At 43.9% G+C, this 27,270-nt stretch overlaps 1 protein-coding gene across 5 annotated transcripts in view; it reads left to right on the plus strand.

The window, feature by feature from the left end:
• The window catches only part of SCUBE1 (signal peptide, CUB domain and EGF like domain containing 1), a 298,612-nt gene that overhangs the window by 208,409 nt on the left and 62,933 nt on the right, over positions 1 to 27,270 (plus strand). For all 5 annotated transcript variants that reach the window (XM_066590365.1, XM_066590368.1, XM_066590366.1 and 2 more), the window contains one exon: positions 18,305 to 18,421. In XM_066590365.1, the coding sequence (XP_066446462.1) occupies positions 18,305 to 18,421 (117 nt within the window). The remainder of the gene's footprint in view (positions 1 to 18,304; positions 18,422 to 27,270) is intronic.

Genomic DNA, 27,270 nt, shown 5'->3' on the forward strand with positions numbered 1-27,270 from the left:
CAGGCACGTCACAGCGGGGAGGAACCAAAAACTGGGGCGGGGTCGAACACGGCGTGATGCTCGTTCGAGTAACAAGCACCATCGTTCGCTCAACTCTACATATCAATGAGATCGGTGCTCGTCTACCGAGCCTTTACACAGGCCTATTCATACTCCTTTAATACGATTGTTCATCCCCATACAGCTGTCATTGGTCGAATACAAGTATCTCCCTGTTTATATAGGGCGATGTGCAGCTGACCAGCAAAAATTTTTATGGCCGCATAAACGAGCCGATAACAGCCAAACGGGCGTTTGCTTGTTCGTCGCCTGGTAGTTTGCACTTTTACACTGCCTGATGACTGAGCAAAGGAACGTTTGGGTGAATCATGTGGCCTAATTATTGGGCTCTATAGAAGACCTTTAACGCCTCTTCAGTCTAGAGAGGTTTGTGCTCTTCAAATTCTTTGCAGTTTGGTGCAATTTTTTTCATGCATTTAGCCAAAAACCAGGAATGCGTCCAAAAAGGTAAAAGCTAGGAATGCAATATCGGCAAAGTTAACTGCATTCTTTTTGAAACAAGCTTTTCAACTAAATGTCCTTTGGGAAACCACATCCATGTACTGCATTTGTAGAGTTTTGATGGGTTTCTGTGAATCTTGGTGCCTTTAGGATATCACTATGCACAATGTAGGAAGTGTCATGAAGACAGACACATATCTTTTAAAACATTTTTGATATTTCAAAGAGCTCAACTCCCACAAATTCAATTTGGACGTCTTTGTGACCACCTCTATATTGTATTTTATGGGGAGTGCTGCACCTAGGCCTAAAATCCTTGAGGGCATCATTTAGGTGGGGGCTTAATTTTTGGATTAACAAAATGTCTTCTGAAAGTCACTAACCGAGTTTGGAGGACTCTGCTAAACCTGGCCTTACACCCCAGCTATCAAACATCTATGGCATATCCTGTGTATGTACCATACATATAATAGGAATACATACATATACCTTCAGCAGTTGGTCCACTGAAAGCTAGTCCTGCCAACAACTGTTTTCCCCAGATTTCCCATGCACAGCAACCCTTGGCTCAGGCAGTCTTTCATATGTTTAGGGAGGTAAGCTGCAGCAAGACTATTCTGGCATTGGCTTATCTCTTGGGGAACAAAAGGCTATGGCATTGAGGTCCAGTTTCCCCAATACTTCTTTCCTCCAAAAATCATCTGTTGAGAGGAGGTGAGCGGCTCCCATTCACATTAGAATGTTGTTGGGCCCTACTATTGGTGGGTTTGAATGACTAAACACTAATGTGCATGGCGACCTTTACTGGTGCCCATGAGTATGCAGCTCAACTTTCTACGAACTGGTGATGTCACCAAGACCCTTCAGCACCACCCATCAGTCCCGATTTTAATTATATGCCTTTTTAGACCCATAGAGACATCCAGTCATTTATAAGTGATGCAGATATGCAGAAGGATTAAGGAATCGTGGTGTGTATCAAAATAGTAAGAAGACATGACAAAGAACATGGCCTTTCTGAATTAGAAAAATGGTCTGGTCCACAAAAAATGTTGCCCCCCCAAGTTACAGAAAATAGATGCTTCCAAAACTAAGGGCTGGGTGATAATTGTGTTCTTGAAGGAAACCTAATTTAAGAGCCATTTCACCAAGAGTCGCTTTTGAGATTTCTTAATATCCATCACACGTAGATAATGGACCTGAGGCAGAAGAAAAAGTGTTACTCCTAGTGCAGAACCCCTAGGGGAAGGTGCATGAAACAATGATCCAAAGAGTACCAAAGAGAGAATTGATGTGTCATACCTTTTCCCCTCAGGCCTTGCACTAACCGGCCTTGTCTATTCAGTGTAACCTTTGCCCCCCTCTGTGACTGATGCCACACTCTCTCTTCAGCTGGCAGTGCCGCCCTTTTGGTGCTCTCATATAGCTGGACTGCCTCTTAAAGGGAAAGGCCGTGAATCCAGCTTTTCCATCCCCACTCCATGCTGTTGCTTCCTGGGCTGTTATAAGCACTTTTTCCCACTGGAGGGTTCCTGAGCAATAGATCCTGTAAGTTTTTATGAAGGTGCTACTACTTGTAGTTCCTATTTGACTCCTGGTTTTGACCCGTGTGTGTAGCCAGCTTTCCCATATTCTGCCTGTCCTGAACTTGGCTTATTCTGTTGACCATGATTTGTGTGTTTTCTGCCTGCTCTGACCCTTTGTCTGTCCTTTCTGTTTTGCATTGAGCTCTGCTTGTCCTCACATCAGCCTGTTATATCAACTACAGTAGGGCACTGCTTGTCATTCTGATACCTCGTTATGGTGCCTTTGACCCGACTGCGTCAGCTACCAATACACCAAAACTATTCCTTGGGTACTGGCCCTGGGGGTCTTGCAGCAAAGACCAGATCCCTCAAAAAGGGTTTAAAGAGTAAAAACCAGGGAACTACTAGGTAACCCAAAATCAAATCGGGCAGTGGTACAATGGGCCAACATCTACTGTGACACAAAGGGGTTCAGTTCTGCCTGGAATGTATATTTAACGGTTTCCTACATGGAAACGAATTGCAAAACTTTTGAAAAAATGTCAAAGTTCTTTTCCCAATTTTTATACTGTTGCTTATATCGCTCTCCCTTTTTGAATGATATATGTATAATTGTATAAATACTCTGCATATTCTTGTATGCAATTTGTAAGGTATTTGTTGGACTTCCCTCGGCTAGAAATTTGGGAAAATACTAATCCCCCCACATTTTTCAGATGTATTAGTTCTGCTTTTAGTGACAGAAAACAAAAATAGGAATATATAAAAATTTGTTTTTACTCCATTTAGTCCCGAAATCCAAAAGTTTGTGTTTACATACTGGAGTGCGCTGTGTTTTGCCATCTTTGATGTGCGTCTATTGTCAGCTCCCATTTCGAGAAGGATTAAGGGAACATCTTCTGTTCCTGCCACAGATGTAACTTACAGTAACCCCTCTGAATGAGAGGTCTGTCACGGCTTCAGATCAATAGCTCTCCTCCCCCACCCCAGTCATGGTGGGATTTAAAAAATGATCCTCTGTGCTCCGAATGTTTGTTTTCAGGTCACTTTTTTGTGACTATTGATGTCGGGGCAATTAGGATGTAAAGATGTTTGAACAGCAAGGTAGGATGGATTGGAATGATTGAGAAGTTCAAACAACCTGCCGAGAAAGTAAAAGGGAAAACAGTTTGTAGATCGAAATGGTCGATTTTCTCTTTTTATGAAATAGCTTAGTTTAACAGAAGTCTCCATTATCATGAGAAAAAAACTTGATGGGCAAACCTCTAATTTTAGGGGAAGTTATTCTTGTTCCAGAATCACATTTGTTTTGTTTTTTTCACCCAAGATTTTTTTAGTATTATTTCAAAAGAAATGACATGTTTTGTTTTTTTTTACAGTTTTTTTATTTTTTAATAAATTTTAATAATTATAAAATCTATATTATTATTCATTTTATGTTTATTTTTTGGGGGGGAAAGGGGGGATTATCGTGTTCTTTTTTTCCTATAAAATATTTACAGCAGACATAATAACAGTATACAATTACTAAGTAGTAAAAAAGGCTACATCCATTAGAGTTAGGTTGTACCAGCCTAGTCATGACAGGCAGAGAGGACAAATCAGGGCAGGCGGTAATCAGGAAAATCATAGTAAAAAGAAGAAGGCTGAAGTCAGTACTGGCAGAATCTGAGAAAGCTTGGTACGTAGCCAAGGGTCAAAAGTTAAAGTCCCCTGGTGCAAGTACCGAGTCATGACTGACTCCTAGGGTGATGTCAACTTTCTTGTCAGACTGTTTCTTTTGTTGGGTGGTTTGCCATTGCCTTCCCCAGTCATCTTTTACCCCCTAACAAGCTGGGTGCTCATTTTACCGACCTTGGAAGGATGGAAGACTGAGTCAACCTTGAGCCAGCTACCTGAACCAAGCGGGGATTGAACCCGCAACCTTCAGGTTGTGAGCGAGAGCTTAGGACTGCATTTCTGCTGCCTTAACACTCTGCACAAGGGGCAAAACCAGAAGTCACGCATAAACACTCTAACAGAACATATTGCTTGGGAAACCACCAGGATTGGTTGAGGATGGGAAATCTAGTTGTGTGCACTCGACCTACCGGAGATACTGGCTGCACAAGGAACAGCGCTGCATGTGCTGTTTAGAAGGGAATGAAGACACCACTGGCCACAACTGGCAAGCAGAGAAGGTGAGGACAGCTGCTGACCACAGCTCGTGGCCGTAACAATTGTGTTAGGTCATATTTTTATTTGTGAATAATAATAGTAAAAATCTAATTGAATCGGTGATTTTCAAAGTGACTTAAAGGGGTTGTCCCGCGCCGAAACGGGGTTGTTTTTTTTCAACAGCCCCCCCATTCGGCGCGAGACAACCCCGATGCAGGGGTTAAACAAGAACACCGGACAGCGCTAACCTGAATCCCCGCGCTTCTTACTTACCTGCTGAAGATGGCCGCCGGGATCTTCTCCCTCGGTGGACCGCAGGGCTTCTGTGCGGTCTATTGCCGATTCCAGCCTCCTGATTGGCTGGAATCGGCACGTGACGGGGCGGAGCTACACGGAGCTACACGGAGCCCCATTGAGAAAAGAAGAAGACCCGGACTGTGCAAGCGCGTCTAATTTGGCCATTAGACGGCGAAAATTAGTCGGGCTCCATGGAAACGAGGACGCTAGCAACGGAACAGGTAAGTGAAAAATTTCTTATAACTTCTGTATGGCTCATAATTAATGCACAATGTACATTACAAAGTGCATTAATATGGCCATACAGAAGTGTATAACCCCACTTGCTTTCACGGGACAACCCCTTTAAAGGATCACCTCGGTTTCAGGACAAAACTCTGTCCCAGGATCGAACTGTCATTCTACTCTGCCGATGTCCCTCCGATCTGTCGATTCAGGATCATCCAAGATGGCTGCATTAATTTTCTAGCTACCTAATGCGCACCGAGCATTGCTCTCTGATTGGCCACCACTGATCAGATGAGCAATCAGTCTGACACTACCAATGCACTGCGGGGATTAGGTAGTCTGAAGATTGCGTTGGCCATGTTGGACAGCTAAAAACAGGGCCAGGAACCAGAGGATGAGAGGGGCATCAGCACAGAAGGACAGCAGCAGGAAGTACAACTGCTTTTGTGTGGTTCAAGGACAAATTCCGTAACCCAAGAGTTACTTTAAATTTAACACATGCATTTTCCAGAAAATAGTATTTTCTGTGCTGTGACTTTGGATCCTCTGGAATAAAACGTGATCTTTGCAGTAAATGTTTAGTAAGTATTTCAGGGATTTTGGCTAGAACATGTTGCTAATAGAGATGAGTGAGCGTACTCGCTAAAGGCAAACTACTCGAGCGAGTGGTGCCTTATATGAGTACCTGCCCGCTCGTATCTAAAGATTCGGGTGCCGGCGGGCGGCAGGGAGCGGCGGGGGAGAGCGGGGAGGAATGGGGGAGGAATGGGGGGAGATCTCTTTCTCACTCTCTCCCCACTGCTCCCTGCAGCAACGGCACCCGAATCTTTAGAGACGAGCGGGCAGGTGCTCGCATAAGGCACTACTCACTCAAGTAGTTTGCCTTAGCGAGTATGCTCGCTCATCTCTAGTAGCCCTCATGAAAAGTATGTCACCATTCTTATCTTCTGAGAATGAATAAAAGTCACTTTTGAAATCACTTCTCCAATTTCTAATACTATTTAGAGAATATTTAGTTCAAAATTTTCACTTTTCACTTCAGGCTGCGGAGGGGCTGACTCTGTGTACTTCATTGGGATCATCAGCAGGAAATCCTTTGTTTGTCCTGTGATCCCTACTTCTTCCCCACATTTGCATACATGTGTGTACATTATATTAGTAAAGTTTAGGCTTTCTGGCCCTTATTCTGTTTACACAGAAGCAAATATTTTTGGGGCATCCTCTGCGTCTAGAGGAAAGATGGTTTATTACACCGGCATAGAAGTCAATTTCAATAAAAAAGTTCAACAGAAGTCTGCACACCTTTCTGGAGTGATACAATATTCTATGTCATAGTCATTAACCCCTTCATGACGCGGCCTCTTTTTTTTCCCATTTTCGTTTTTTTCCTCCCCCCTTTAAAAAAAATCGTAACTCCTTTATTTATCCATCGATGTCGCTGTATGAGGGCTTGTATTTGGCGGGACGAGTTGTATTTTTTAATGGTGCTATTTAATGTAGCATATAATGTCTGAAAAACTTTTTAAAAATTCTAAGTGGAGTAAAATGAAAAAACAAAGGACATTCCACCATCTTTCAGTGCGTCTTGTTTCTAGGGGGCAAAAATGGCAACAAAAGCGACATGATACCTTTATTCTACGGGCCGGTACGATTGCTACGATACCAAACTTGTATAGTTTTATTTTACTGTACTACTCTTTTTTTTCAAAGACATTTAATTTTTTTCAATTATTTTCTGCCGTCATCTTGTGCGCGCAATAACTTTTTAATTTTTCCATCGACGTAGTGGAGCGAGGGCTCATTTTTTGCGGGATGTCCTGTATTTTCCCATAATACTAATTCGGAATACATACGACTTTTTGATAGCTTTTTATTGCGTTTTTTCTGGAAGAGAGGGTAACTGAAAAAGTTCATTTCTGGATTTCTTTATTTTTTTTTTCGGACGACGTTCACCGTGCGGGGTAAATAATGTGCTACTTTGATAGAGCGGACTACTACGGACACGGCGATACCAGATATGTATTTTTATTTTATTAGTTAGATTTTTTTTAATTATAGATATGTCAAAAGGGGGGTGATTTAAACTTTTATTACTTTTTTGTCCCTTGGGAGACTACAATATGCGATGCTTTGATCGCTCCTGCAGTATGATGTAATGCTATAGCATTACCTCATACTGCAATTTCACAGGCAGCTTATCAAGCCACCCCACTGGGATGGCTTGATAAGCAATATCTCAAGGCAGCCCTGGGGTCTTTCAGAAGGCCCCCGGCTACCATGACACCTGCATGGCTCCCTTGATCTCACCGCGAACGGCCGATCGTGGCTACTGCTTGCGGGTGCCAGCTGTAATAAACAGCCCTGCGACCTCTCTTCATACATACCCCGACACTACAGGACGTAAGTGTACGTCCTGGAGCGGGAAGCGGTTAATAACTTAGAAGGGTTGGTGATTCAGGGATTATTCTGATTGCCAGTTTGGAGTGAGGAAGGAATTTTTCCCCTTAAATGTGGCTTCAACCTCATTGGGTTTTTTTTTGCCTTCCTCTGGATCAACATTGCGGGTTAATAAGCTGAACTGGATGGACATGGGTTTTTTTTGGCCTTACATACTATGTTACTATTTGGGTTCAAGGTATGACTCATTAGATACCCCAAATTCTTTGACAAGTCCAAAAAGTGAGTTATTCAGTATTTTTGGATAGTGCGTGGAGCCGCTATGAGTTCGATCTGCATGATCTAATTTGATCTGCCTCTAGTATCGATGAGAAGGCCTTTTATGCACTTGTGATGCTATAGCACCTCAGGAACTGGACGATACATCTGCACTTCCCCCTAGTTAAACCATCTGTGTAATATGCCTGGCTCTTTCGGAATACATTAAATCTTGTCAATATGTCTGATTGTAAGCTAATAGTAAACATACCCCGGTGTCCACCGCCAGTAGAATGCATTCATCCTTTGCCAGGGCATGCATTTACAGCATCTCGCTGTCCCACCAGTTCCATTTCATAGTGTTTGGATATTAAATGGTCCATTTGCACGTACAGAATGTTCTTACTTACACTCCGCAGGAACTCGCATCCATCCCGCGCTCAGCCACTGCTAAATATTATTCCTCTGTTCAACTGTGCACAGGTCATTCCAAGTATTTTAATTTTGTCAATGCCTGCTATGTACTGTACAACAACATGGGGAGGCAGGACAGATATTTTCCTAGATTTAGTTTTGCTGTAGAATATTTTCGTTCATTTATTGTTGTGGTTGTTTTTTATTTTAGAAACTATTGTAAGTAGATTGTAGACCTCTAGGTCCGCTCTTCTTGTCCATCTAAATAGCCCCTTACGGATTACCAACTCTATACCAATGACACCCAAGCAAAGACTAGCACAGTGCTTTCCAAACTTTTTTGTCTTGCGGCAAAAATGTTATCTCTTGGTACCCCCTACAAAAAAAAAATATTCTTCTCCTTCCATTCCTGTGGCACCCGTAGGATCTTCTCAGTGCACACCAGGGTGCCACAGCACATGATTGGGGATCACTGCTGTAACATGCTGTTCTCTCGCTATCTGAAATTGAACCTTTCATAAAACTGAACTTGTGTTTCTGCCATCTGACCGACCTAAACCTGATATTTGCAGCACAGTGTGTGGTGCCACCATGACTCCTAGACAGCACATCCACTGTCTTGAGATCATATTTAACTCTGATCTTTCCTTTACGCTCTATGTTCAATCTCTGGTTCGCTCATGTCACCCCTACCTCAAAGACATCTCCAGAATCTGGCTTTTTTTCTTCTTTACTGTGGAAACAGCAAAAACTTATTATTGCACTGAACCATTCCCGTCTTGACTACTGTAACAGCTTGTCACAACTAAACAGTCTTCCCTTCACTAAACTCTCCCCTCTCTCCTCTAATCTATCCTGAATACAGCAGCCAGGTTCATCTCTCTGTCCTAAACGGATTCCTCCACCCAGTGCCAGTCATACTGATGCCTCCACACAGTGCCAGTCATACCAGTGCCTCCACCCTGTGCCACTCACTGCAACGATGCATCCACCCTGCGCCAGTCACTGCAACGATGCCTCCACCCTGCGCCACTCACTGCACCGATGCCTCCATCCTGTGCCAGTCACTGCAACGATACATCCACCCTCTGCCAGTCACTGCACTAATTGCCCATCCACTACAAAATGCAATTTTTACTTATTACTCTCATCCATAAAGCTGTCCATAATGCTGGACTGCTCTATATTTCCTCCCTTATCTTTGTCTGCCAACCTACCTGGGCTCTCTGTTTTGTTAATGACCTTAGACTGTGTTTTGCCAAGGTAGGAATCTCCTACTCTCATTTCCAAGACTTTTCCTGAGCTGCACCAATTCTCTAGAATGCTCTACCCCAGACAATCAGGTTAATTAATTCCTAATATCCACAGATTTAAGCATGCCAAAAAAAACACATCTCTTTAGGAAGCCTGTCATATCTCCTAATCTAACTCTTCTCCATTTACCCATTTACTTCTACATGCTCTCTCAGAACATGATCTCTTTATCACACAGTATCCCCCACACTCTGAAATGTATTGCGTATATGTATATACACAGATACCAGCTGGTGAGGGGCTCATGCGTCTCTATGTATACAACCCTATGTATGCAAAAGATGGCAGGACTGTTGTACAGAACAAGCACTTGTACCTCTTGTGTCACCCATATTTCCTCATAGATTGTAAGCTCTTGTGAGCAGAGCCCTCACTTCTCAAGTTAGTAGTTTAACCCTTTCCAATCCACTGTCTGACGTCTAAAGACATTATGATTTAAGGCTGTATAGCTCCGATGTTGGAAGACGTCCGTCGGGGTTCTCTTACTGTATATTGCCAGCCTCTTTGCTGTCGGAGCCTATCCAACGTGTCACCTCATGCAGTACTGGCTTTAGCCAGCAGATAGCGCCGTTGTATAACAGCAGAAAAAGAGTAAGACCCCTAGGAAAACCAGGATACAAATTGGATTGGAAAGGGTTAATACTGTATGTTATGTCTGTTTATATCTGATCACGTATCCTCTGAGTTGTAAAGTGTTGCCGAATATGTTGGTTCTTCTTAAATAAAGATTATTATTGCCATATTTTTAGTCACTGGCAGTAAAAACCAATTCTAAAATTCAGATAAATCCATTAAAATCTGAAATTTTCATAAAGAAAGCTTTTTGGACTATTAGAACCTGGAGATTTTTTGGGGGTACACGGTCAATGGTTACGTGATCACCCTGATCCATGAGGGGAGGCGAAATTGCTTACCTAAGGCCTCCGACAATATCCCCCGATGGGATCTTTATCTGTGGACCTTTCCCCAGCTTCGGCGCATGCGCCTGTTAGCAAAATGGCAGACGCAGAAGCTGGGGAGGGCCCAGGAAGTTTAAAATCTCCTGGCTATTAAAGGTAGCTGAGAGCCTGGAGCAGTGATCAAGGGCCACAGTGAGCGATCCCCGGTCCAATGGATAATGGTGATCACGTCAAAGTTAAAAAAGTGAATCCTGCACTAAGCAGGGGGTTGGACCCGATGACCGTGGAGGTCCCTTCCAACTCTACCATTCTATGATTCTATTACACTTAGGATGCACAATTATGAACTGTAGTTATATATATATGAGCTCAAGCCATATAACTATCTAAAAGGGGTTGTCTCATGAAAGCAACCACCCCTTCCATATGCCCTATTGAGGTCTATGGACGTCAAATAAAGGATCACCAAAATGAGCCAAAGTGAAGAACCTCTAGTAAACCTATGGAGTCATCTGTGACAGAATGTAAGTATGGGCAAACTTTACAGCTCCAGACAAGGTTCTCACCTATAAAATGCGCCCAACTCCTCCTGATCGCCACGTACAATGTCACTGTCATTCGGCAGTTCTACCTCCTGTGCCCTAGATATGGAAGCAGTTGATCTGCTCCTTTGCCTCTTTGCTATTCTATGGGTAGATGTGATGGAGGGCATATGAAAAACTATACTTAGAGAACTATTCCAGTTACGAAACATGTTTGCACCATGTTTATTCACAGTTGTTTATGGGTATAAATTGCACAACCGTCCTGGCCCCCATTTCTGAGGTTTATACACATCACTATTTTTCAAGATGGCTACCACATCCCCACCAATATACAGCTTAAAACTACATTTCCCACAGCTCCCTGCTCTGCACTTCCTTTCTGTGTGCGACCCGCTAAGTGCTGCCCTGCTATTGGTCAGCAGTCTGTTCGTGAAAGCTGAAGAGCAAAAAAGTCATCCCTGTTCATTCCTACTGTGCATGCCCGACCTGTGGAGCTGAAATGCCTACAGGTTGTATCCAGGACAACTTGGGATTAAACACTTCTGAAGCACCAGGAGAAGGTGATGGTTTTTAGAGCTACAAACACAAAATCCAAAGCAGAATCACATCGCAAACTTTAGTAATCATTTGACAGTAACTTTCCATAACTGGAATGCCCCTTTAAAATGTCTAGGCCAGTTCTTAGTGCCTTCCAGGTTTGGAGATGCCACAAACTATTTGGTTTGGAGGGTTCCTGGTGGTCTGGGTTAGCATTCTGAACACCTCTCAAACCCAGTAGATGCCAGGGCTCAGTTGAGTTTTGGAGGACCCATGGTGATCTGGATTAGCATTCTCTATGGTTATGTAGGGGCACTTCCTTCCTGTGTGCGACCCGCTAAGTGCTGCCAAGCTATTGGTCAGCAGTCTGGTCGTGAGAGCTGAAGAGCAAAAAAGTCATCCCTGTTCGTTCCTACTGCGAATGCCCGACCTGTGGAGCTGAAATGCCTACAGGTTGTATCCAGGGCAGCTTGGGATTAAACACTTCTGAAGCACAAGGAGAAGGTGATGGTTTTTACATCAAACACAAAATCCAAAGCAGAACCACATCACAAACTTTAGTAATCATTTGACAGTAACTTTCCATAACTGGAATGCCCCTTTAAAATGTCTAGGCCAGTTCTTAGTGCCTTCCTGGGTCGGAGATGCCACAAACTATTTAGTTTGGAGGGTTCCTGGGGGTCTGGGTTAGTATTGTAACCCAGCAGATGCCAGGGCTGAGTTGGGTTTTGGAGGACCCATGGTCATCTGGATTAGCATTCTCTATGGTTATGTAGGGGTCTACTGTGATCAGGCAATGGCCGGCATACGAGTTCACTTAGACTGCCCCTGCCTGTAGTTTATGTATACGAGAATAGATCTGTAATTGGAACATTTTTTGCTTAATCTTTGACTGCATGAACTGATTTAGTGATCTCAACAAGTGGTTTTTGGCTCGAGTTTTTGTCTTTTCGATAGAGATGAGTGACAAACTTTGATGCAATTTATTGGATTTTCGATATGGTGCTTGTTGAATTCTTGGAAGCCTACTAAAAATATATCTAAATTTTGGTTGTTTATCTTTCTAGTTAGATTTACGTCAGGCCCTTAGGAAGTGGTTCACAGAACCATTGTACATAGTCAAAAAATGAGGTCAGGTTAACTATTCCATGCTCCCTGGACCGAGCAATCGCATCCTGGGAAGTGATCTGATACATTTTCAGTGCAGGGACTTATTGGAGAAAACAAGGAAGTTTGCTTTTCTTTGCTTTTTAGAAATATAACCTTTGGCCCATTGACCTTTTTTAAATTCCTGAGACTTTCACTATTTAATCTTCGCCTGTAGGAGAAAACGTATTTTTTCCTTTTCTGCCTCACTGCATTCTGGGAGCTACATTGAGCATGCTGAGATCTTATTTTATGCATTTCAGCTTACTTAACAAAAAAAAAATTGCCATTTGTGCCATGCGGCACAAATGTTTACCCAAATCTTCATTTGGCCGATCATTGGGCCATGTAACCATCAGCCAAAAGTGAAGTACAAATGCTCCCTGGTTGGCTGCACATTTCCTCATTGAATGAAGAGATGTGCAGATGACCGGTGATAACCGTATTCGGATGAACGATCCTTAATGATCTTTCATTAACATATTGCAGATTATGTGTGAAACGTAATGAACAAGCACTGATCACATGCTCATTGTCGGTCAGTGCTCGTTGCATAGGCTGATTTGCCCATGGAAAAGAACCCTTAGAGGTGTTTTCCAGCACTACACCATTGGTGAACTATTCTAAGGATAGGTTACCAGTAGTTGATTTGCGGGTGTTCGCCACTCGGAATCCCCTCCAATCAGTAGACTGAAGTGACAGTGGCATTCAGGTGAGTGCCTTTGTCACTTCAGTCCATACCAGGCACAGTGCTGTCATACATTGTATAGCAATGCTTAATCATAAAAAGGAAAACAATAATAAAGGACAGTGGGCGCTACTCTTGTAATGTATACATTGTATAGGGACTGTGTCTGGTATTGCAGTTTGGTCTCATTCACTTGAATTGGATGGAGCTTTTCTCTGTCCATGTGATTGATGTACATGACGTCTGACCTAAGTGCCATTATCACTTCAATCAGCTGATCGCTGGGGATCTCGAATGGCAGACCCCACAGATCAACTCTTACATATCATGAGGAAAGGTCATCAATAAGGTAGTCCTGGAAAGTCCTTTTAAGGGCAAGAACATTCGCCTGAATGCTCTTTTGCCCAATCATCAGACCGTGTATGAGTGCAATCTATCAGGTGATCAATGAGAAAACACTGAAGCCCCATTTAGACGGAACATATGTCGGGCAAACGATGCCAGACACTCGTGTCCGTACATACACGCTCCTGTGCTCCTGCACGGGAGCTTGTATCGCTGGCTCACAGAGGGGTGGCAGGAGCAGATTTCAGTTCTCGCTCCCCCCCCCCTCTCCATTCAGTTAACATAGTGGCCGTTCAATACTGAACGACTGCTATTTACACTGCACTGATATAGTTAAACTCATCGCTCATCATTTATGCAGCATTAACGATGAGCGATGAGTTTAACTATATCAGTGCAGTGAAAATAGCAGCTGTTCAGTATTGAATGGCCACTATGTTAACTGAATGGAGAGGGGTGGGGGGGGGGAAGTGAGAACTGAAATCTGCTCCTGCCACCCCTCTGTGAGCCAGTGATACAAGCTCCCATGCAGGAGCACAGGAGCATGTATGTGCGGGGAGACATTTTGGGCATCGTTTGCCCGACATTTGTCCCCTCTAAATGGGGCTTTATTCGTTGGCTGTTTGGCTCATTTATGCAAGCTTGAAAATGCTCGATGGTCAGCTATCCATATGTTCGTTTAAATGGTAAAATGTACAGCTGACCAATGATAGCTCTGTTGGGATAAATGATTATATTAACGAATATTCGTTCCCTAATAGAGTCTGAATTGACAAGTGCCAATCTTGTTGATTGGTACTAATTAGAGATGAGCGAACGTACTCGTTTAGGGCGATTTTGCAATCGAGCACCACTTTTTTCGAGTAACTGACTACTCGGGCGATAAGATTCGGGGGGCGCCAGGGGGCGGCGTGGTGGAGCGGGGGGTAGCAGTGGGGAACTCCCCCCCCCCATCCCCTCTGCAACCCCCCGCTCACCCCCGGCGCCCCCCCGAATCTTTTCGCCCGAGTAGTCAGTTACTCGAAAAAAGTGTTGCTCGATTGCGAAATCGCCCTAAACGAGTACGTTCGCTCATCTCTAGTACTAATGTATCAGAGCAAATTGCTTTGTTACAAAAGTTTGCATGGTCTGATTATTTGGCAGCGACGTTGGTTTGTGAAAGGGACAACAATTTGAGCAACCATAGAATTGCTTGCCAATCATCTGCACCTCTCTCTGTATGAACGGAAAGATGTGTAGTTGACCAATGACAGGTGTATGGAGACGAATGATCATGGTAACAATCGGTTGACCCTGTAGCAGTGATTCTTAGTTTCTAGAAATCTAAATACCGTATATGCCAATCAACATGCTCATAGTTGCCTCTTAAAATTGTCAGCCAGCTGATTGGAGTGCAAATGACGACTGCCTCCCATGTGGATATAGGGATCACTGTTGATTGTGTCATCAGAAGGGTCAATCAGCACGATCACAGGCCTGTAAATGTATGGTTGATCCTGGCTCATGGAGGGGACATCGTATGGCTCTGTTTCCAGTATTTCTTTGATTTTTGAGGAGTAATGCTATATAGGTCAAGGAATAGATGGTGGTCTAACGTAAATCCCCTCCCCACAGTCTATTATTCTTATTGCATAGTCTTTTAATGACTGTGTAATAACTAATAATGGTTTAGAGTTCGTAATATAAAATACTCATATATAATTCATGTCTGGATGGTCTACATTTGGCCCCCTGATTCTCAGTATATTTATTTTTCTTCACTTCTGTATTCCAGTGGTTTTCAAGTACAAGTAATATTTACGCATCAAGGCTCAAGATGGTGAACTCTTTTTTCTCCTTTCCTTCTTTTAGCTTGCTTAATCCCTGTGAAGTGAAACACAAAACATGGCCTCTTTCAGACTATTTGTGCTAAGTAACTGACCCTTGGCCTATACAACCAGTCAGCCATGACATGGGAAAGTAAGTCTGTTGTGTCTCTTCCACTTTCTGGACACTATCCAGGAATGGGAATTTTCCTGCCCAAGAAATGTTCAACCCTGTGTCTACTAAATGGGATCAGATATATTCTGCGGACACTCTGTCAATCGCCTTTTGGCCTCTCAGAGTAGTTAGGGGTTAAATAAGTAGTTGAGATTTGCCCTTCTATGATAAGCCAAATGAACGGCTCCAGATCTTAAGCCCAGTGTGTAAGCTCTTCCTACTTAGTGTTCAGGATACTGCTTTGCCAGTAGCTATTCAAAAGCATTTTGTACTAAAGAATGCTTCTGAATAGCCTAAGAGATTAGTGAGATCTCTGTTTTTGGTTGGTTAGGAGGTAAGCCAATAACGTTTCCCGGTAATTTGGAAAAATGTTGGGGAACTTCTTTAGTGGAGGTTGAGTTACATAGAGAAGTAGGACAATAAAATTGAGTTCTAATTGACTGGACCTCTCCTACTAGGCATAACTACTAGGGTTGAAAGTGTAGGGGGTGCTTTGTTTCTACATTTGCGGGTTCATCTAAAATAAGTGGTCACTGTTCATGATGGAAGGGAAATAAAAAATTGAATGCAGATCACTGAAAGGGACCAAGGGAGAAAAAGTTGGCAATTGGAAACGAGAAAATCTTAGAAGGGGTTTGTGTCCAGAGCACAGCCCCTGTTCATATGCCCCTCTAGGGCATATGAACGCTATAGATGGGATCCTCTGATCGAGACCCTCCCCCCCTCTATGACAGAGAGCCAATATAAGGGTAAGAGCAGCTCCAGATCTGGCGGACCTTCTGCCATCCTGGTATTATTGGACAGACATTCATATGAGTGGATATTCTGTAATACTAAACTTTCCCTGCAGTGGCCGCTGCTGAGGAAGCGTTTGGTTGGCCATGGCTTTGCCTAGAAAGTCAGCTAATTTTTAGGGGTGCTGGAAGCAAGATCCTGGTTAATCAACTATGTGTCCTGGGCCTCACTTTCTGGGAGGGGTTTTGGAAGTTGGCTCCACCCCTTTTAAAGCTTTTTTTCCTATTCAAAACTTCAGTTGCTATCAGAGGTGCTAATGAAGTGAAGCCCCACTATTTGAGGCCCCATGGTCACTTATTTCAACCTTAAACTCATTTGCAACATCGCCATCATTCTTCCTGCTGTAATTTGGCATAAAAGCATTGATACAACTCCCCCATTAGCTATCTGGGTGGATCGCTTCGTGGAACATAAGAAACAGGAAGAACACTAAAATATTCTGGAAGACATTCACCATCTAAAAGGGATTCCATCCCCAGGTTTCACTTGGAGATGAGCTCCGAGTTGTGGAGCCGGGCTGTGCTAAGTTATCTCCTCCTGCAGCATGCAGACTGACAGCTCTCTCCCCTTTTGTGTATAGGGAGAGAGCTGTCACTGCATGCTGCGGGCAGGAAGAGGCCAGCCATGACTCGGAGGTCATCCCTGAGTCAAACTTCATGAACCTGGTGACAGAATCTCTTTTACACATATTTTAGCTCTGTTGTTATATAATAGTAGGAATAATAGATATACAATATAAAAGCTGAGCAAACAGCCATTAAAATGTAAGTCAATCGTGTCCATCAACCACTATCAGCATGTGTCTATGCCACCATTTTTGCTAGACTCAACTTAACCCTTTCCAATCCACTGTCTGACATCTTCCAACATTCTGACTGAAGCCTGTACAGCTCCGATGTCGGAAGATGTCCAGCAGGGTATTCTTACTGTATATTACTGGACGCCCTGTTGTCGGGGACATGTCCGTCATGTCACATACTGCAGTACTGGCTCTAACCAGCAGATGGCGCCATTGTAAAATGACAGAAAGAGAAAACCCTCTAGGAAAACCCTGAATCCAAAATTGGATTGCAAAGGCTTAATGCTGCATATAACCCATCTGCATGTCTTTGCCCCAGATGGGTGAACCATTCAGCCACCTACAAGATCTGCTTACAACCCTTTCTGTCGACTCTCAGACCCAGCAGCATTTTGGGACAAAAAATGTAATAGATTTTTGACTCTCTATCCAAGAAATCCTTTTGTCTTCTACCGGGCAAAAGAAGGTGCTATCACTAGTAGAGCCTTTTTCCTCTTGCTTCAGTGTTCATAAATTCTCTTCAATGGGGATGCCTTTAAGGCTCTATGTCTATATATTTAATAGTATTGAGATGCCATCTACTGATCTACATCTAGGGATTAATTATGCTATCTGTTTCTGGTCAATTGGATTCATAGTGGCTTTACGTTATTGTAAACCATCAGGAGCTAATCAGGGCCAGATTATAGGGAAGGTCAGTGAAACCTCAACTATCTAAGGGCCCTAAATGAGGCTCCACCATTTGTGTATTATTTAACGAAGGGAATTTATATAACCCTGTTTTCGTACTTTCAAAAACTTTGGGAGTTTCCTACCTAAAAGAAGGAGGTGAGGACACGAAACAATGTTTTGCCAAATTTCAAAAATTCACCAAAAAATCCCACCAAAAGTAAGTTTGAGAGTCTGCAATAGACATGTAGAGAAGTATATACATTTTTTATGGAAGCAGGAGTGCCAGCAAGAGAGCAAATGTTGTGGATGGATCTTAGCTCTGAGAGTTGGATGTGGACCAGTGTGTTATGATGAAGTGGCTGAGTGAGAGGATTCTCAATTCTTTCCTGGGACCTTCTTTAATAGTGACTCCTTGGTAAGCAATAGTTGGTAACTGTTGTGATGTAATCCCTCTATTGGACCTATTCAATGTGTAGACCTCTCCATTGAATATCAAGAGTTGTGTACTTAGAAATCTTCTTTTAATTCGGCTACCTATGCTTTCAGCATAGTAATGGTTACAACTGTGGTACATTCTATATGGAGGTAACCTGTATATTAGATACAGAATAAGGTAGGTACCGTTCCATGGATTTGTAGTGAGGTTCAAATTCCCTTCTCTTGTGTTTTGTGACGAGATCTAAAGATCCTTCCAAGGAGGACCTTGCATGTTTCTGGTTAATCTGTGTCAAGAGTATGCACGTTGTGAGCTGTAGTATCCAACTATGATGTAGATTGAAGTATCACTCATTCTCTTCTTCTTGTAGAAACATGCGCTGTGAATAACGGAGGCTGTGACCGTACTTGCAAGGATACGGCAACGGGAGTTCGATGCAGTTGCCCGGTGGGGTTCACCTTACAGCCGGATCAAAAGACTTGCAAAGGTCAGTAGAAAACAATTGTCAATACTCAACCAATGTACCAGTAGAAATGGAAATTGTGAAGTACAATCAGCATACTTTGCTCTATAGAAATCAACATGGGCTTTCTACCTGTTAATTCATGCCAGTCCAGGACAGACCTGAGTAGACTTCTATTAAATAATCTTTCTTATATTCATGAACCTAATGGTAGGAAGAATTCTATACTGGAGACACTGAGCCGGTAGTATGTGTAGCATGACCAATCCTTCATACTCACTCCCCTCCTGAGGTATAGGCCACTGGGGTTTTGTAGCCTAAGGCTCCATGTTGTGCTTGGTCAAGGCCAAAGTCACAAGGACTTGACGCCAATTCCAAATAATGCTCACCAGGAACGGCTTTATTTAAATGATCAATCTTTTGCAAATCCACAACTCCCCATACCCTAATGTAGTGGTGGCGAACCAGAAGCGGCACACAGAGCCCTCCCTGCTGGCACCTGCGCCAGCGGCCCCTCACCATGGGGGGTGAAAACCGTCCGAGGTGCCACTGCTCTTCAGCCAGTATTCACTTAGTTGTGCTGATCCCAGATGCACACTGTGACGTCAGTGTGCACCTGGGATCTTCCTCCCCCCTCCCCTGATGTCTCCTCCGTGGTTCTGTGAGAGCAATGGGAAGGAAGTGTCTGGATGCACACACTGATGTCGCAGTGTGCATCTGGGATCAGTGCCAGCAACAGCACCGACCAGAGGAGCACTACTTCTTCAACGAGGAGGAGGGCATAAGTATATGGGTCTCAGGGGGGAGCTATTATTACTGGGGCTGATATAGGGGACACTATTAGTAATAGTGTCCCCTATATCGACCCCAGTAGTAATATCATTACTACTGAGGCCGCTGTGTGTGTGTGTGTGTGTGTGGGGGGGTGACATTATCACTGCTGGGGCTGCTATGGGGGTCACTATTACTACTGGGGCTGCTGTGGGGATCACTATTATGACTGGGGCTGCTGTGTGGTTCACTATTACTACTGGGGCCACTGCAGGGGTCACTATTACTACTGGGGCCGCTGTGGGGGTCAGTATTACTGCTGGGGCTACTATGGGGGTCATTATTACTACTTGACTGCTGTTGGGGTCACTATTACTTCTGAAGCCACTGTGTGGGTCACTATCACTGCTGAGGTCACTGTGGGGGTCACTATTACTTCTGAAGCCACTGTGTGGGTCACTATCACTGCTGAGGTCACTGTGGGGGTCACTATTACTGCTGAGGCCACTTTGGGGGTCACTATTACTGCGGAGGCCACTGTGAAGGTCACTTTTACTGCGGAGACTACTGTGGGGTTCACTATTACTGTGGAGACCACTGTTGGGGTCACTATTATTGCAGAAACCACTGTGGGGGTCACTATTACTGCGGTGAGTACTGTGGGGGTCACTATTACTGCGAAGATCGCTGTGGGGGTCACTATTACTGAGGAGACGGCTGTGGTGGGTGACTATTACTGCGCAGACCACTGTGGGGATTACTGTTACTGCGGAGACCCCTGTAGGTGTCACTATTACTGTGGAGACCACTGTGGGGGTTACTATTACTGTGGAGACTGCTTTGGGGGTCACTATAAGTACTATTACTGCGGAGACTGCTGTGGGGGTTACTATTACTGCAGATACCTCTGTGGGGGTCACTATTACTGCAGAGACTGCTGTGGGGGTCACTATTATTGCTGAGGCCACTATGGGGGTCACTATAACTACTGGGGCAGCTGTGGGAGTCACTATTACTACTGAGGCCAGTGTGGGGGACACTATTACTACTGAAACCACTGTGGGGGTAAATATTACTACTGGGGCTACTGTGGAGGTCACTTATACTACTGAGGGGGTCACTATTACTACTGATGCCACTGTGGGCGTCACTATTACTACTGGAGCTACTGTGGAGGTCACTATTACTACTGAGGGGGTCACTATTACTACTAATGCCACTGTGGGGGTCACTATTACTACTGAGGCCACTGTGGGGGTTACTATTAAAGCTGAGGCCACTGTAAAGTTCATTATTACTGCTGAAGCCACTGTGAAGGTCACTATTTCTGCTGAGGCCACTGTGGGCTTCATTTTTACTACTGAGACCACTGTGGGGTCATTTTTACTGCTGAGACCACTGTGGGGGTCACTATTACTGCTGAGGCCTCTATGGGGGTCACTATTACTACTGAGGCCACTGTGGGGTAACTCTTACTGCTGAAGTATGTTTACACGTAGCGGAAATGCTGCAGAATGTCCTTAGTGGAAATTTTCTTGGCTAATTCCGCAGTCAAAATCTGCACCCTGTCTATTTTGAAACAGCCTTGTCCTTATTATAATGATGGAGGTAAAATCATACATAGTGATAAGCCCCGCCCCCTGACGTGTTGGCACTTTGCGGTAAATAAGTGGGTTTTGCATTGCAGTTTGGGCACTAAAAGGTTCGCCATCACTGCCCTAGTGTCTGTCCTGGTACCTGAAGCCCTCTTCAGTGCAGAACAGGAGTAAGCCTAATATCGGGAAAAAGTCCCTGAGGCACAAAAAACCCTGGCAGCTCTTGAGAATCCAAGATATGATTCTCTAGTTTGCGTTGGACGTCCGATATTCGACGGCTTCTTCACAGGTTACGAGGCAACAATCTTAGTCCCGTTTAGCTCAACTGCCTGAGAGTTCCCAGCTAACACAGCTGCTCTGGCGCCCTCTGTACACTTACTACGCCACACAACATGGCGCTGCTCTCTTTTTCTGACCTCCGGTCAGTGACGCTTACCAATTTAAAGTAACAGTAGCAAATACTACACACTAACCATACAGTTCACTGTACAGGGGGTTTTAATCCAGGCACATACTGGACAGGAGATTTTCAGCAGGGTGGCAATTATGTAGAATGCCCTAGGCAGGGGTGACCATGTACAGGCGGCTTTAGGTAGGAGGTTCATCGCCCAAGAGGTTTTAAGCTAGAAACCTACTGGGAGATTTGAGGCAGGAAGGACATTTTATGGAAGGTTTCATGCAGGGGTGACAATGTCTTCGGGCAGATGTGTATATGATGTACAGGAAGATTTAGGTCGGAAATATATGCTATAAAGGTGGTTCTAGGCAGGGGATATACAAAGCAGGGGGCTGTTGGCAAGGGAATACATTCTACACAAGGCTCTAGGTATCCCTCATAGCCCTCTTCTAAGTCATTTTAAGGTGTTCTGTGTAGTAAAAATGTGACATGTTAATATTTATACATAAAATAGCAAAAAAAACCATTGAATGAACAGCCAGCAAGTATGTGACTTTCCCTTGATCAGGCCAGGGCTCCATCCAGACGTCCACAGAGACTTATTGAGGTGACAGCCGGGTCCTGTTTGGGTGTTTGTTTGTTACATCTTGTGCTGGAAGTGAATAACGCCTTCACACATTTCTAATTAGACAGCAAACCACATACAAATATTTAATAGAGTCACTTCTCTTGTGCCGTTCCTCGAGATCTCGAAAAGCAATTAAGACTGCAAGACTTGGAGATATGAAAATAACAGTCCGGGCCTCATATTAGCACTGAGCTGTCATTGAATGTAGAACATTCTCCCTTTTTTCCTCCAACCTCCATTATGTTCTGCAGTCTCTTGTGTGCATTTTAGTCTGTTTGTTTGCTGACCAAGGTCAAGTCTGTTCTATTTAAACTCTGTGAAATGAGTTACTTATATCCAGGAGCTACAAGAGGCCAAACATAGTGCAAGAAAGCAAATAGGCAGGAGATGATGTCGTGGAAATGCATTGCTTTAAGAAAAAGCTTATATTATTATTTTTTTTAGTTAGTCCCCATTACTTGTATGGAACTAATATAAACTCTTGTCATCATGTTCATTAGTCTGGAGCGGTACCTTTCTCCTTGTGCAGAGTGCCAAGTAGATATCAGGGCATTATGCCTCATGCCATGCTCCTCTGGGAAATTTGATATGCAAATGAAAGATGGTACAATGCCTCTGCAGCGCCACCTATTGGAAGGTGGCTTCCATATAAATCAATGCTCGACCTTGTAACATGATTAACGCACTGCAGAGGTATTGTACCATCTTTATTTGCACTGTGTTACATAAAATATATTGGGTGACCTCTATTAATAACCAGCCTTATAGGAAACGCATCATCACCTTTAAGCCCCATAAACTACATTCAGCGGGCAGGGAACGGGCAGTCCGGGTGCTCAGTGAGAGCGTGTGCACAGAGCCATCTGTAAAGAGTCGTGCTGTGTGCATACGAGGACACCGTGCCGGAATGGAGCTCCCGGTGAGTATGAGACGCAGCTCCCCGGGCTCCTTGAGCCCTCATCTATGGGCCCCATAGGTGATGACAGGTTCCCTTTAACATGCACAGTATGTTCTCATGGGAAATAAATGTTGCAGACTTTCCATTTAGCGTTACGTTTACACGGGTCAGAAATACTACAGAGAAAATCCCAAGTCTAAATTGATGTACTCAATGGATTTCATTGTGGATTTCACTGTTAAATGAGGCGGTGAAATCCACACAAAAATCTGTATTGAGACTTGGTGCTGATTTGCCGCTGTGGATTCACTGAGGATTTTCCGCTGCACTGTGTGAACATACCCTTAGGCTCCCTGTCCATGGCAGTTTATTCGCCGGCGGTAAACCGCTGGCGAATCATGCTGGCTGACGCATCCCGTAGCATTGCTATGGAAAGCGCCGGCACCTGTCCACGAGTGGAGAATCATTGCGATTCTCCACTCGCAGCGGGCAATTCGCAGCATACTGTGACTTGCCCTGATTCTCCACGGTCAGCCTATCTATTAGATAGGGCAGAGCTTCGCCACGGGATACCGCATGGCCCGTGGACAGCCGGCCATACAGCAGCGGTGTAGTGGATAAGATTTAAACAACTATCATTGCACAACAGTCTACTGAAAAAAAATCTGCAAATAGTTTGCTGTGGATTTTCACTGTAGATTTAACACTTTTGCTGCACTAAGGCTGGCTGAGCAACGGCATTGATTGGCCAATTCATAAATCCCGCCTCCACAATGTGATTTGTTGAGCAGAGTTTGAAAAATCAATCAATGCAGAGCTGGATGAACCAATCATAGCCCTCGCATTGGTTCATTGAGCGCTGCATTGATTGGTTGAGTAGCACTCAATGAGCCAATCAAAGCCATCGCTTCTTGGAGGTGGGATTTTTGAATTCTGCAACCAGGAACTGAGCAATGTGACTGAGCCTTTTAGATTAGTGTTCACGTTTTTTTTTAGGGAATGCCGCTAGGGCTTATTTTAGGGGTAGGGCGTAACGTTCTCATGAAAAAATTGTGTAGTTTGATCGCTGGCAGCAGTGAAGTGATGCGCGATTGCTGAGAAAGATCTATTGAATTCAAATTGAAAGGGTGAAATCTGCTGCAGATCCACACCAAATCCCCATAGAAAATAATACCAATGAATGCAAATGTGGAGCCAAAAGTCCTGCATGCCGCATTTTTAAAATGCGGAAGTGAAAATACAACCATGTGAATAGATGCGTAGATTTACATTAACTCCGTATTACGGTCTGCAAATCAAGGACCAAATGTGGAGTGAAAAATACGCTCGTCGCGCAACGCACAAATCGCGCATGAGTTTTTTCGGTCATGTGAAAGCTGCCCTAGGGAGGCTTATTAGGTCTCTCTTCTGCTTACAAGAATATGAGGACTATGAATGAAGCAGGTTTTTCTGTCTGTGGCAGCCAATCACAGGCTGCTTCAATCCTATGGATGGAGATGTCATCGCTGGAGGCCAGGAGAGCCCAGCGGTGTATGGAGCTGGAAGAAGATGGAGAATGGAAGTATGACATCCCGCAGAAGCAAATCCGCACCAGAATAATCCCGATTTACAGCTGTGGAATTTCTTGCAGATTTGGTGACTATCCCCTCACCCTAGTGCCCATATGGGCTGTAAAAAGGCTAAGATTACAAAAAATTGAATGAATGAACAAAGTTATAGCACCCGCCCAGATATGAGACTTTTTGGAACTATATACATTGGAAATAGGTGAATATCTTGTGGTTAGCTTCAGTAAGTAATGGATCTGCTGCCGAGATCTATTGGGGAGGGCATCCAAGTAGAGTACTGGCATGATGGACTTTATCACCCAATGCTTGCCCATGAGGATGATCAAAAACAGAGGACGGACTTTATTGTACTCGCCTGAAGAAAACAAATGCTTCTGCACTGAATATGGTGAGAGCAGAGCACTGGGAGCCATACCAGCGGTAATCGCCTTTCTATGTATTTGACCCCGTTCATGGATAACTTTCACAATACCTAGCGGATGAAGGCGAAGAGAACACATTCCTCTTATTACTTGGAAGAGAGCTTTTTTTCCTTACTGTGCAATCCTTGTTAATCTTCTGGCACATTGTTTGACTAGAGGGGTGATATCCAGGGCTTACACTAGGCAAACATGTCTTGAGCAGGCTGTCTCACTGCCATGGTTACCAGGGAGGGATCCGCGGCCCAGCTAAGGGCAGGAGGGAAATGTAACATACATGTGTTAGGATCCACGCATACATGGCAATGTACGCACACATAGCGCAGAGTCTACGTCTTATATGGGATCCCGCAAGATCCTAGGACAGTTTTTTCTCCACATTGACATACTAAACATCTTTCTCGAATTGTCCACGCTAACAGACAAGCGATTCCGGCAAAAATACATCCACATTCAAGGCTGGACACCCAACATGAATATCCTGCAGGTCAGTGCAGCGTTCTTTAGCTTCCATGGGATATGGGAGCAGAAGACCCACCAAATAGCCTCTGTTAACACCACGACACCAGATACAGCACCTTAGTTGCGCTCTTGGGGTTGCTAACTGGACCCTAGAGAACTGGCAACATGTGGCAAGGTCCAATAAGTCATGGTAGCTGTTGTTTCAGACTGATGGTAGGTTCATGTGTGATGCAGACCCTATGAAGGCATGGACCCCAGCTGTCAATAAGGCACCATGCAGGCTGGTGGTGGTTCCATACTGGTGTGGGGTGCGTTCCCATGGAATGGGTTGGATCCAGTGGTCCGCCTAAACATGTCATTGACAGGTGCCTGCTACATTCCTCTGCTTGTTGCAGCCCTTCATGTACCTTACAATGATGGAATATTCATGCAGAATAATGCACCATGCCATTGGGGCTAAGTTATCCAGAATTGGGTCTGGGAGCATTTTGGAGAGTTCCTATGAATGGTGTTGCCTGATGTGAGCCCAATCGAACATTTATAAGATGTAGTGAAGTCCATTCACATAATGATATTTGGCACCTACAGATACGACAAAGTTGTAGTGTGGCTATACAGATGGTATGGTTCAACATCCCTCCAGATGTCTTTTATCCACTTGTGGAATTGGTGCCATGTCGAGTTGCTGCACTTTACTGGGCTAGAGGAGGTCCTACACAATACTAGTTGCTATTCGATGCAAGTTGTGGCCCGAAACCTCAGGTGCGACTCGCTCTCAGCCGTCTGAATGTGGCCTAATCCACAAAACCTGTTGAACTTTACTCAGAACTGACAAGCCCTTGTATAATTGGTTCTCTGCAAGGTTTTTGTCATGAATGCGGGACAAGGGCAGAATATCAATAGTGCAATTGTGAACCTGGTCTGAACGGAAGACCTCCTTCATGTCTAGTCAAGACCATGATAGAAGCATATGATGCAGAGGGTTGACCAAAATAAGAGCTACTGGAATATGGAGTAGGTGTTGTTGATGGAGCCATGCTGAAGCCTAAAGTAGTTCATGCCAGTCAACCATTAGAAGACCATTGGGGAAGAAGGGTTTGACAACTCAAGCTATTAGAGATTTATGACAATCCCTACGGGTGGGGAACTATCAAATTTTACTTATGACTATTTTGGTTGGGAAATTGACATAGACATGTAATAACAGTTGGTAACTAGAGATGAGCGAGCATGCTCGGTGAAGGAAATTACTCAAGCGAGCATCGGCATTTTAGAGTAACTGCCTGCTCGTCCGAAAAGATTCGGGGGGTTGCGGGGGAAAAGCAGTGGGGAGCCGGGGGGGGGGGGGGGGAGGAGAGAGATCTCTCCCCCGCCGCCCCCCGAATCTTTTCGGACGAACAGGCAGTTACTCGAAAATGCCGATGCTCGCTTGAGTAATTTCCTTAACCGAGCATGCTCGCTCATCTCTATTGGTAACCATGGAAGAAGCGTTAATATGAATAAAATCTTAGCAGGCAGAGACAATAGTTTTTTTGATTAATTATTAAAACCTTGTCACCCTCTTCTGACATCTATTCCAGTTATAAGTTAAAGAAAAAGGGAGAAAAGCAGAATCAGATAGAGATTACTGCTTCCTTTATTCTGTAGTAAGGAATAAATATTCCAAGGTTCTTGAGAGTTACAAGAATTTAGTTTTGAATGAAGACGTTGTCGAAGAAAATGTGGAGGCCAATGAAATAGATGATTAGGAAAAATAACTTGCAAAATTAATTAAATACAATAGAAATTCAAAATTAAATTAAAAAAAAATCTAAATGAATTCTAAAATTAATGTCAAACTTTTTAATATAAATGAATAATAAAAAAAATGTTTTAACTTAAAATATATGTGTTATCTATGCGTAAATCTTGCCGTGCACCATGTTTGGCCAATAGCCATCTCCTCCAGCCTATCCATGTATTATACATGCTTTGCGTGGCCATGCTTGCATACATTTTCATTAATGGGGAGAGGGAAAAGCTGCTGTGGACAGAACATAGGATCAGAGCATACTGAAGTATAACACATGCAATCCTACTTTCCCGCAATGTTTGCCATCAGGGGGAACAGTTATGTGTGTGTGAAAGCCCTCACT

This window comes from Eleutherodactylus coqui, chromosome 2 (genome assembly GCF_035609145.1).
Source record: "Eleutherodactylus coqui strain aEleCoq1 chromosome 2, aEleCoq1.hap1, whole genome shotgun sequence".
In the NCBI taxonomy this organism is placed as follows: Eukaryota; Metazoa; Chordata; class Amphibia; order Anura; family Eleutherodactylidae; genus Eleutherodactylus; species Eleutherodactylus coqui.